Below are 13,237 nucleotides of genomic sequence, written 5' to 3'. Positions count from 1 at the left end.
TTCAGTTATTTACTTATTTATTTAAATGAATCTGATACCATTTTTACAGACAGTCCTTCTTTCACCTGCAAAGAGCACTATGAGATCACAGTGAATGATAAACATCAAAGTATCTGTGAACCAGTAGGATTACCTACACCCACCCTCACCTGGTTTAAAGATGGCAAACAGATGGTTTCCCCACAGCGCTGGAAAAAGAATGATAGTGGAAAATACTTGCTTAATGCACACAACACACATGGAACAGCTGAACACACACTGTATCTTGAAATTTTGTGTAAGTTTAAAATTTTCAGAATTATATTGTCTTTTTATGATTTCTCCACAGTGAAAATATATAATTTTTGAGATGATAATATATCTTGAAGGACATTACTTACTTTCAAAATTTTGTATTTTTTCCAGATTCTCCTGAGTTCAAGAATGGAAATGAAAGCAAGCAGGTGCTCCAGGGTGAAGATGTTACTTTAAGTTGTAGTGCTGACAGTAACCCACCTTCAAACATCAGATGGGTTTACACACCTGCTGTGAATTCAAATGTGACCACTGAGGGGCACCAGAAGATAATCACTATCACTAGAGCCACGTCTACCAATGCTGGTTTTTACATTTGTGTTGCAGAGAATAAAGTTGGGAGAAATACACGATTCGTCACACTGATGATAAAAGGTATGATTACTGACTCTGTGCAGAACAGTTATGGAAATGTAGGAAAAAATTACTGATGTTTAATTTCAACAATGCATGGCATGATGTATTAAACAGAAGTCACATGTTGTTTTATTTTGTTGGTCTTACAGGCAATACCAGTAAAGTCCTCTTTCCAGCTATTTGGGCTTTTCTCACTCTATTGATCATCGGTCTTACCCTCCTCGTGGTCTATTTTCACAACAGGCAGAAAAAACGTGGACAATACAATTTTGTTCCGGTGTGCCAAATGTCTAATATAGCCATTTGACTTTTGCACAAGCCAATGGCAATGCGTAGGATCTTTGCTGCATTCTGTTCTGCGTGTCAAACTCATTAATACAATTTAGATTTGTTAGTATTTTACAGATTAATTACATTATTGAATTTCAAGTTACATATTTATATATGAGTCATTGATTCATTAAAAGCTAGAAAATGAAAAGCATATTTACACATAAATGGATTATGATCCATTTCTAAACTTCATAGACCTGAAAACAGTATAAATGTGCAAAACAATAAAAAGGTTACACTTGTGATGCAAAAATACTGTGTTATCCAGTGCTATGAAGCAGGAAACTGTTAACAGTAACCCATGTTGTGTCCTCTATTTGGATTAAAATCTGTTTTCATGTATTATTTTTTATTTCTTTTTCACTTTCCTCACAAGGCAGCTTCTTTTTAGTTGTTAAATATTAGAATTTAAGTATCTCGGGGTCTTGTTCACGAGTGACGGGAGAAGGGAGCGGGAGATCGACAGATGGATTGGTGCTTTGGCTGCAGTGATGCGGATGCTGTACCGGTCTGTTGTGGTGAAGAGAGAGCTGAGTGAGCCAGTTGAGGTGGTTCGGGGATCTGAGAAAGATGCCTCATGGGTGAGGTATTCCAGGTATGTCCCACTGGGAGGCCCTGGGGCAGACCCAGGACACGCTGGAGAGATTATATCTCTTGGGTGGCCTGGGAACGCCTTGGTGTTCCACTGGACAAGCTGGAGGAGGTGGCCGAGGAGAAGGAGGTCTGGGCTTCTCTGCTTGGGCTGCTCCCCCTCATGTTAAAAGGGACTTTTTCCTTCACTCTGTTGCTAAAGTGCTTGCTCATAGGGGGTCATATGATAGATGTTTGTTTTTTTTTGTCTTTATGTATTATTGTAGGGTTATTTCTTTAATTTATTTACAGTGAAACAATAGAGTGTCAAATCACAGATACGTCCATTATACGTTTATTGCTTGAAACCAGAGAACAAGGGCTACACTTCAAACATCAGAAACATGCATTACTGGTGTAAACCATAAAAGGGGAGCAAAGCTTACTTTTTGTATCCAAATAAAAATATCGATCTTGGCGGTTTACAGATGCTTACAGCACATGCATAACAAAGGACAACCTTTTTATTCTGGATCCACCTGAGATTATAGCAGAATATGAAGGAAAACCTCTCACTGTAAACTGCACCATCACATTGGATGAACATGAGTGGATGTACTAGACAGTTGGAAATGAAATCTTTCAGATCGAAGATGAAGGAATGTTTATCTCCCACTCAGTGCCACTGTCAGACTGGAATGAGAAGGCCAAGTGCAAAATAAAGTTAAATGAGTTTCACGAAGTCAGCAAGGACTTTCAAGTTATTGTATTTAGTAAGTTTCATTTTAAATATATACAGTGCAAAGAGAAAGTTAATAATTATTAAAATAAGTAACTAAGTTTTTCATCTAATGTTGTTTGCCAGAGAATCCAGAAGCTGATGATTCTGTACAGCATGTGAATGTGATGGGAGAAGAAACACAGAATTGGCTGCAGTGTGACATCATTAACACTATTTGTTGCTCCGACAAATACCTGACTGTTAGCTGGTACAAAAACAATGTAAAAAATGCAGACAGAATCTTTCAATGACACAATAAAAACACCAGTAAATGAGTCCTCTATTGAGTCAACCTCAGAAGAGAAAAATTTAGTTGAGATGGGATGTGATATGTGAAGCTCAGCTGGACTTTGGCCCATACAGACCAAAATGTCACGTTTTTTCTCAAACACACAGAGTTTCAGCAGACTGCAAGTAAACATCCTGGTCGTCTATACAGAAAGAGAGATATTTAATTAAAATTGTTAGCATAGATTAAAGAACACGAATAGTCTCAATAGCATGTGAGTAAATTGCAAGACTGCCAATTGTCTGAGAAACATAACCGAGACAATCCACGTTTATGTTGAACCAAGAGGTACACTTCCCTGTTTAGCTTACATCTAATGTGCTTGTGGGTTATTTAGATGATTTGACTGAATATATTTGCTTGTGAATGACAGGTTGCTCTCTAAAATTAGTACCTTCTGAAATTGTTGTGAGATCTGGAGATCCAGTTTCAGCTGCAGCACATCAGCCATACCTATTTTAATACTAAAACATTGGTAAACGAATGCATGTTTTATATATTTTATGTTAAGATGATATATATTTCTTTATTTACCTTCTTTACTTTTTTTTAAAATATAAGACTACTGCTAGACTTTTTCCAGTCATGTGGGCTTTGCTTGCTCTGTTGGTCGTTGGCTTCATCTTCCTTGAGGTGCCTTTTTACAAATGGTAGAAAAAACATGGCCATTACACTGTTTCTCCTGACAAACGGCCAGTTGGTTACGAGATCCCTTTGACATCAATCAGTGCAAATGCTTAGGACACTTGCTGCATCTGAACTGCAGCTTAATGACATTTGTAACCTAACTATTTGTCTTGCATTTCATTTATGGTTTACTTGTTTTTCCTTAAAGCTGATTTTCAGTCTTGAAACGTTGGATGTGTATGTTGGATGGCATTACTGCAACCTAAACAAGTTAAATAAAGTAGATTATTTGAAGCTGTAAAAAAATAATTTTGAGTGGTTAATCGTTTCAATCACACAGTAAGTGTCTGCAAGCATCAGTCAGAGAGTTATTTAATGTTGGAATTTAAACTCCATGGCAGGATTCATGTGGGGAAGTGTGAGATGGTCAATTAGGGAAGCACAGAATTCCCTGAGTGTGTCGGCTGTGGAACATGCACTTCTTGCATAAATGTATCACTTTAACCATTTAAGGGATTCAGGATGAAGCACAGTCTCCTAGCTAGTCTCTGTGTGGTTTAGGGTGATGTTCCTTTAAGATTTATAAGGATCTGGGAGTGGCGTGGATAGGAAACCTATTTTTATCCCATATTTCCTTCCTTATGTTAATTAACCAGACCCAGACTAACGAATTACAGCCCAAATTAAAAGTTTGAGCATTCTGATTCAGTATATATGCACAAAAAGAAAAGGTGGAGCAGAGAAGTATTCACATTTTGACCTTTTGGGATAACTTTGGAAAAGTATTTGGAATAATCTGACAGTTTAACCAACAAGCTGAATATTTGATTTGGACATAGATCACTGGGTGAGTTTGTCAGCTGCTTGGCTTGTGAGTAATTGTCTGTATATCAGAAATGCAATTTTTTAAAGCAGTGCAAGCTGTGAAAGAAAGTGTGTAATTTTCACAATATGTCAAGTAAACTTAGAAGTGCTTTATCCCTCCATTCTGTTTAATACAAAAAGTGTTTTTAGCTCGGCCAGTGGTTTCCTATCATGCTGAACAGAACATTAACTTAATTTTATAAATAGTTTTAATACTGAGAGTCAGAAAGTAGGAAAACTCAAGACGCTCTTCCCATAATTCCCGAACATCCCATTTTGGAGTTACTGTTAATCTTGCAATGTCCAACACCATTGCAAGAGATCATGGGTAGAGCAAATGAAATTTGGCCCATTTTGACATTTGCTAGTATAAAACTCCCCAAAATGTTCTAAACTGACCCAAATTGTACACGAAAGCCTTACATTTTTCTGAAAGCTCCAAATTTGATCTTGTTTTACAGGTGCTGCAAATCTTTGTACACCGAGGCTGATCTAGGTCAGACTGGACCTGTATATATCCAACTAGTTTCATTGTAGTTGGATATATACAACTGTGTCTATGAATGCAAAACTGTGCATTCATAACTTCGTAACTGCCATTTTAATGATTATCAGCTGAGGACCTTCAATGATAATTTTGACTCCTGTGCCTCACAACATCTAATGCAAATCCTGAAACTGAACTTTTTCTGGATGTTCCTGAATGACACCTCATCTCCTCCATCCACCTCCATCATCCTGCATGCTGTCTGCCACAATGCTGGGCTTCCTCATGCTCATCTTTTCACTGTGTGGTGAGTGCTGAAGACATCTCTGTGGATCTGACATACTGTGTATTAATTTATTTAATAATGGTTAGAGACAAAACTTTTAACTTTCCCTTTTAACTTCACGCTTAGTTTATTGTTGGAAATTTAATTTCAATGGCCTCCATGAGTTACAAGTAAAGGTAACTGGAAAAAGCAAAAATAAAAAGAATGATTTGTAAATACTGAGATTTGAACAAAAGACAAAAACATTCAAATTATTATTGATGGAAGAGTTACAGGTATGTGTTATTGCGGAACAAACTTCTGATCTCAATCAATAAAGTGAGTGTGGTGGTCAACAATTCATGGGTCTGTCGGTTGAAACTTTGCTCGCTGGAAACTTTATGACCAGTAGGAGCTACAGTAGCGTTACTTACCTGCAACTGACGCGAAAACAATGAGAGGATCATCACACAACCCTTCAATAACAAAACACAACAAATAAGTCCAGTATCCTGAGAGTCAACATAACCAGAGAGAAAAATGTAGTTGAGTTCAGATGTGAAGCTCAGCTGGACTTTGGACTGCATGGACCAAAACTTCATGCCATTTCTCAAACACACAGTGTTTCAGACCACTGTAAGTAAATATCCTAATGTTTCTAGGAAAATACAACATTCACTTAATTTTCCAATTTTGAGTCAGTAAAACAATGTCAAAACCAGTGTAGTTAGGTGCCATATATCTATATCTATATATAAGATAAGATAAGATAAGATAGAACTTTATTAATCCCTCGGGTGGGTTCCTCTGGGAAATTCGATTTCCAAAAAAGCACAGCACCGACAGAAGTTACAGAGTTATACACACACACACACACACACACACATATATAAATACAGAGACAATATAAATAAAATATACGAAGGGGATAAATAGAATAAATAGGAATAAAAATAAAAATACAAGTGAATTGCACATTTCAAGTATTGAGTCTATTGCACCGTTGACTATTTACAAAAGTATTGCACAAGGTATTGTACAGTGAGGTGAAGAGGCACTACAGCTTAGTTGTTCCCTCCTTTGTCCTCCTGTTTCTCCTCCCTCTCCCCTCCAGAGAGGAGTTAAACAGTCTGATGGCGTGTGGGACAAAGGAGTTTTTAAGTCTGTTAGTTCTTGTCTTTGGGAGAAGCAACCTGTCACTGAACAGACTCTTCTGGTTGTTAATGGCCGTGTGCAGAGGATGCCTGGCATTGTCCATAATGTCCATCAGTTTCTTTAATGTCCTTTTCTCTGCCACTGTCACCAGAGTGTCCAGCTTCATGCCGACCACAGAGCTAGCCCTCCTGATCAGTTTCTCCAGCCTGGATGAGTCCTTCTTTGCTATGCTGCTCCCCCAGCACACCACAGCATAGAAAAGTATATATATATATATATATATATAGATATAGATCTATATCTATATATCTATATCTATATATATATATATATATATATATATATATATATATATATATATATATTAGGGGTGCAACGATGCTCGTATCGATATTGAACCGTTCGATATAGTGCTTTCGGTTCGGTACGCATATGTATCGAACAATACAAAATTTGTAATTTATTTTATCAACTTTCCTTCTGACGATGCTGTCTGTGTTGAGCGCTCAGTGAATTTGCGTTCGACTACTCCGCCTAGGCTGCACTGTCAAGCGCAGATCCACTGAGCGTTCAACACAGACAGCCTCGTCAGAAGGAAGAGCGCAGGGCAAGCTAGCGAGACAGAAGTTAAGCTCTCCTTGCAACATGGCAAATTGAACCTCCCCCACCCTCATTCAGATCTGGCGTTTGGAATTATTTTGGTTTGCATGTGACGTATGACCCTGAAGGTAAGCGCGTCATGGACTAAAGTAAAACAGTATGTTGGATGTGCCACGCAATGCTCAATTACATGGGTGGGAACTAGTGTGTTAGCGCAGTTAGCTCGTTAACGTGTTGGCCATCTAGCCCCACGCACAGGCGATCAGGGGTAGCTCGTTAACGGCGATTTGCCGTGTTGTGGCGTTAACGTCATTTCAACGAGATTAACGCTGACAGCACTAGTGGGAACACAACGAATATGACTGCACATTTACGCCGACATCATCCTAGTGCAAAGACAAGTGGAAGCAGACAAAACCAACAAGCATGCATGCTACAAACTTTACCCGAGTCATTTAGACAGCCGTTAGCACATGATTCTCCTTATGGGGACCTGATATGTTTAATATTGTGGCGAGCTCAGACAAGGAGAAGACGGAGGTGTCGTTTGGTCTTGCTTCCCGTGAGCTAGCCAGGGAGCACAGCCGTTTATTGACATCTGAAGAAGAACACTGCCGCTAGCTAACTGCTCAGCGCGGCAACCGCACAGCAACAACAACACACAGGGCGCCCTCTGACCCCGGAAGGACACACCATTGCAACGAGAGGGCGTCACCTGTCACTATGGCAACATAAACAAAACATAACTGTACAAACAGAAGCCTGAACAGCCCTGACCCGCTACAATATGCTGCTGAGAATATAGCCCAGAAGAAGCGTATAGTATAGCTTTTATTTTGGAAAGAGACATTTCTCTGTAATAAACTCTCTTTTTCAAAGATGAGTGATTCCTCAATCAGATACAAGGCTTGCAAAATCGCTAGCCCGACGTCCCGGGGCTAGCGATTTTTCCAGTCGGGCTACCAAAATCTATCTCTGCCCTGCCTGTCGGGCTATTGTAGGAAGGAAAAATATATGTCAATGTTTTTGCATTCTTTCGGAAATGTAGCTGGATAATTATGTCATTGGCATCGGTGAGCCACTGTCAATATGTGACATATTAAAATTGCGTTTGAATTTGCGCTTGTTTTTTGCTTTCACTTTGCAAATGTCCAGGTGCCTTCTTTTGGCGCACCGGCCGGTCACGACCGGCGGGGGAAAAGTCACTCGGGTCAGAACATGGGGTGCCACCATCATCCCACTTCTGACACCAATGTGGCGAGCTCAGACAAGGAGGAGACGGAGGTGTTGTTTAGTCTTGCTTCCCGTGAGCTAGCCAGGGAGCACAGCCGTTTATTGACATCTGCAGAAGAACACTGCCGCTAGCTAACTGCTCAGCGCGGCAACCGCACAGCAACAACAACAACAACAACACACAGGGCGCCCTCTGACCCTGGAAGGACACACCGTCGCAGCGAGAGGGCATCACCCGTCACTATGGCAACATAAACAAAACATAACTGTACAAACAGAACCCCGAACAGCCCTCACCCGCTACATAGCCCCCACCTAAGGGGTCAGTCGTCCCCGACGACCCCATTGCCCCACACAAAGTCCTGCAAACGTCCAGGTGCCTTCTTTTGGCGCACCGGCCGGTCACGACCGGCGGGGGGAAAAGTCACTCGGGTCAGAACATGGGGTGCCACCATCATCCCACTTCTGACACCAATGTGGCGAGCTCAGACAAGGAGGAGACGGAGGTGTCGTTTGGTCTTGCTTCCCGTGAGCTAGCCAGGGAGCACAGCCGTTTATTGACATCTGCAGAAGAACACTGCCGCTAGCTAACTGCTCAGCGCGGCAACCGCACAGCAACAACAACAACAACAACACACAGGGCGCCCTCTGACCCCGGAAGGACACACCGTCGCAGCGAGAGGGCGTCACCCGTCACTATGGCAACATAAACAAAACATAACTGTACAAACAGAACCCCGAACAGCCCTGACCCGCTACAATATGCTGCTGAGAATATAGCCCAGAAGAAGCGTATAGTATAGCTTTTATTTTGGAAAGAGCCATTTCTCTGTAATAAACTCTCCTTTTCAAAGATGAGTGATTCCTCAATCAGATTTTATTTTTTTAATTACTTTTGTTTCAGCAACATTAAATTTAAAAACTGTACTTTTGAGTTAAAATATATATTTATAATTTTAATAAATGACAAATTAAAAAGGCATGAACATTTTTTTGTATCGAAAAAATATTGACCCGTGACACCAAAGTATCGAACCGTACCGTGAATTTTGTGTATCGTTGCACCCCTATCTATCTATCTATCTATCTATCTATCTATCTATCTATCTATCTATATATATATATATATATATATATATATATATATAAAAAACTGTGTAAATAACAATCTTCTGTTTTCTTCTTTTTTTCAGATGCTCTTGAACCAAAGACAAAAAACAGAACTCATGTGATGTCTTCAAGTGAGGGCACTAATATTATGTTGACCTGTGAAGCTGTGGGAAACCCTCTTCCGGTCTATGGCTGGACTTGTGATGGGGAAAATATGTTGGAGAACACAAACAGTCTCAATATCACCCTAGTAAACCGCAACACAACCTGCACCTGCACAGCTCCCAGTATTCTAGGAAACATAACTAAGACATTCTATGTTCATGCTGAACCAAGAGGTACACATCCCTGTTTACCTTACAACTACTGTCCTTTTTTTTAGGGACTTATGTCTTTTTATATCCAAAATCAGTTTTAAATGTTAACATGTGTGCTTGTTAATGGCAGGTTGCCCTTTAACACTGACACCTTCTGAAATTGTTGTGAAATTTGGAGATCCAATTTTAATCAACTGCAGCACATCAGCCACAGATGTTGAAGGAATGGGCTGGGAGGCTCCATTTGGAGGTACAGGATTTGAACGCCCTCCTGTTGTCACTTGGAGGGTTGAAAAACTAGAAGAGTGGACTCCAAGTCCTTCCTGCTATGCTACTTTGGTTGATGGATCCCAGTGTACTGTGAGTCCACTCATCGCTGTTTACAGTAAGTACATGTGCACAGACTGTGTTACTGTATTATGACCTGCATGAACTGAAAAATGCATATGCAAGAAAGCAATAATTAAAGACATGCTTAGACATGGTAATATCAAGCAGCTTCTAATTGATCCAATTCAAATGTTCCTTATGTGGAAATCAAAATGTGACTCTGGCACCTGCAAACTAACACTTTTAGAAATGCATGTTTCCTGTACTGATGTAATAATGTTAGACATTAAATTTGGTTTTTACATTGTAAATCAGTAATACCAAAAAATACAATTTTTTTATTTACAGAAACTCCAGACTTTGTGTCAGTGTCTGACATGGGTCATGTTCCGATGGTGGAGGGCAGAGAGCATGATCTGAAATGTGATGTCATCAGTGTTGCTCCTGTACAGATTCTCACAGTGAAGTGGTACAGAGGCAATGAAACTGTGCTCACAGAGACGTTTAATGAATCTACTGCGATCCCAGTAAACGCATCTTCTACCCTGAAAATCTCCACTCAGAGAGATTACAATGGATTAACTTTTAGATGTGAGGCTGAGCTGCATCTCGGACCTAAAGGACCAAAGTTCCTCCCTAATACATCCTCACCACCTTACACTGCTGTTGTCCTCTGTAAGATTTCCACCCACGTATTTCATGTTTTTTTTTCCACCTCAGAGCTCTGCAACAGAATCACACGATCTTTTTAAATGATTTGTCAATATTGAATATAAATAATTTTAGATGAAAGTAAAGTTTGAAGCATACTATTTTTATCTTATTAAATCTCTCATGTATTTCTTCCACAGATGCCCCTGAGTTCAAGAATGGAAATGAAAGCAAGGAAGTGCTCCAGGGTGAGAATGTTACTTTAAGCTGTAGTGCTGACAGTAACCCACCCTCAAACATCAGATGGATCTACACAGCTGCTGTGAATTCAAACGTGACCACTGAGGGACAACAGAAGACTATCAGTATCACAGGAATCACGTCTGCCAATGCAGGCATTTACATTTGTGTTGCTGAGAATGAAGCTGGGAGAAATACACGATTTGTCTCACTGGTGATAAAAGGTATGATTACTTTTTGGAGAACAGTTATGGAAATGTATAAAGAAAAGTGATAACTGATGTTTAAAATGAACAATATATGACATCGAGAACTGATCTTATTTTAATGTTGTTTTTATTTTGCTTATCTTACAGATAAGGTCCCTTTGCTAGTCATTGGAGTGTTGCTCGCTGTATTTGCCATTGGCCTCATCGTCCTCCTGGTCTTTATTTACTATAGAAAGAGAAAAAATTGGCATTCTTCTTTTGACATAGTATCAAATGCCACAGATGTCCCTCTGACAGTCAGTAGTAATGCTTAGGATATTTCCCTGCATTATGAAAAATGAAGTAAAATTTTAATTGCATATGTAATTTATGATTTGTCCTATAATATTGTATAAATGTACATTTAATTTTTCCATAAATTAATTCCTTGAATTAAACAACTTCATATACCAGAAAACAAATAGCAGAAATATCTAAAATAATAAGAAGGTTATGCTTTAGAGTTAATAATGTTATGTATATGTCTGCTAAACAGTGCATGAAACTGCTGTAAAAACAATTAACATTTAGCAATATTATGTCTTATGTTTGAATTAATTTTTTTTTATTGTTTTTATGTTTTTTGACCCACAGTTCATTTTAATTGTGAAATATCAAGTGTAGCCCTAACAGGTATTACTGCATTTAAACAAAGTAGTCTATGTCATATGCCAGAACTTAAAGGCGAATTATTAATGATCTGAATTAGAGGGTGATTATCTGCTAGTCCAGGACTCTCTGCCAGGGAATCACTGATTTCCAGAGTCCACAGAATACTTTTTATAACATAATTCATTGAAGAACACGGATTAAACAATAGGATGATTTTAACCAGTGGAGGCTGTCGGGTTACAGCACAGCCTCCTGGCTGGCATCCTGTGTGGAGATCAGATCGCTTCCTCTTTAAGGCTTATTACGATTTTTGAGAGTGATGTGGATAGGAAAGCTACGTTGACCTGATTTCCTTCATCATGTTAAATATTTGGAAAAACCAGGCTAAAAGCTGGCAAGCATAATTAATTGCTTAAGTGTGATGGTTATTAAACAATTAATCAGCTATATGTGTTGAAGAAAGACAAAGCTGGAGCAGTCAGTGGTTATATTGTGCTTGGATCCTATTCAACAGGACCTTCCTTCAAATTGCTGGGATAACTTTGGAAAAGCTTTTTTTGCTTTCTGAATAATCTGACTGGCCTGAAAATTGATTTTTGCAAAGAGCTTTCAGTGAGAGTATAATCTGCTTCGCTTGCATGATATTAAATAGAGGAAGAAAAGAGGAAGAATGAGATTAACGGTCATAATATAAAAACTGAAAACAACTTAGAAATGGCTTTTTTTTAAACTCAAGGGCCACCAGTTGGTGTCTAATGTTACAAAAAAGAACCCTGTAGTCAAATTCAAATTTTATTTACCACACACACAACCATACACAGACAAGTGGTGAAGTGCTTGTTTCTGTGCAATGCCCGACCATTAAACGACGGTAAAGAATTTACAGATTTACAGATTATGACAAAATTTACAGATTTTAACTTAGAAATTTACAGTAAAAAAAGAATGCGCAAATAATGATTTAAGAGAGAAATTGGAAGAAGTGTGCAAATAAAAACAGTGACGTGATGAATGAGAGTCCAGTCCTGCATTTGGTTCAGGGCCCAAATAGCCTGGGGGAAGAAGCTCCCCCTCATTTTCTCTGTTTTGGCCCTTGGGGAGCGGAAGCGCTTCCCAGACCTCAACAGTGAAAAGAGTCCATTGTTGGGATGGGAGAGGTCCTTCATAATCTTCCTGGTTTTGTTCTTGCACCGCTTGGTGTAGATGGACAGCAGGTCAGGAAACTGTGATCGAATGATGCGTTTGGTTGAGCGCACCACTCTTTGCAGATCTAGTCTGTCCTTCTTGGTGCTGTTCCCAAACCAGGTGCAGATGTTTCCTGTCAGGATGCTCTCGATGGTGCAGGAGTAGAAGTTCTTAAGCACCCTCAGTGGCAGATGGAAGTCCCTAAGTCTTCTGAAGAAGAAGAGATGCCTTCCTCTGAGTCCTGTAATACTTTATGAAGTCTCATTGAACCCTTTCTTGATGACTGTCGCAGATGGCTCAGTCTCTAGATTCAGGCCATTTTGAATCACCAATTCAGCTTTTTTTTTTTTCTTTTTTAATCATGAGTTACAGCGGAATAACCCCTCCACTGATATATGATTGCTCCCCTTTGATGTCACTTGGATGGATTACTAATTGTGATGAAAAACACCTACAATACTATATATCATTCTGACAGTGTTGGGAAGGTTACTTTTAAAATGTATTCCATTACAGAATACAGAATGCATGCCCCAAAATGTATTCTGTAACGTATTCCGTTACGTTACTCAATGACAGTAACGTATTCTGAATACTTTGGATTACTTAATATATTATCATGCTTTTTACAACAACGTGAATGTACTATTGCTGTGTGATTTATTACTATTACTGAAGGTTCGCGACTC

At 39.2% G+C, this 13,237-nt stretch overlaps 1 protein-coding gene across 1 annotated transcript in view; it reads left to right on the top strand.

Annotated features, from left to right (window-relative positions):
- LOC146711612 (hemicentin-1) overlaps nucleotides 1–11,173 on the top strand; it is a 53,082-nt gene extending 41,909 nt beyond the window's left edge. The window contains exons 35-43 of the mRNA XM_085452968.1: nucleotides 50–277; nucleotides 406–669; nucleotides 801–949; nucleotides 4,822–4,909; nucleotides 9,049–9,303; nucleotides 9,413–9,667; nucleotides 9,961–10,287; nucleotides 10,464–10,727; nucleotides 10,860–11,173. Coding sequence (XP_085309094.1) covers nucleotides 50–277; nucleotides 406–669; nucleotides 801–949; nucleotides 4,822–4,909; nucleotides 9,049–9,303; nucleotides 9,413–9,667; nucleotides 9,961–10,287; nucleotides 10,464–10,727; nucleotides 10,860–11,026 — 1,997 coding nt within the window. The 3' untranslated portion in view covers nucleotides 11,027–11,173. The remainder of the gene's footprint in view (nucleotides 1–49; nucleotides 278–405; nucleotides 670–800; nucleotides 950–4,821; nucleotides 4,910–9,048; nucleotides 9,304–9,412; nucleotides 9,668–9,960; nucleotides 10,288–10,463; nucleotides 10,728–10,859) is intronic.
- Nucleotides 11,174–13,237: the final 2,064 nt, after the last annotated feature.

This window comes from Copadichromis virginalis, linkage group LG4 (genome assembly GCF_057382275.1).
Source record: "Copadichromis virginalis isolate Kocher_CV1m ecotype Utaka linkage group LG4, C_Virginalis_male_GT1.1, whole genome shotgun sequence".
NCBI lineage: Eukaryota > Metazoa > Chordata > Actinopteri > Cichliformes > Cichlidae > Copadichromis > Copadichromis virginalis.
The sequence above is the reverse complement of the archived record's forward strand: the minus strand, read 5'-3'. Positions and strand labels throughout refer to the sequence as shown.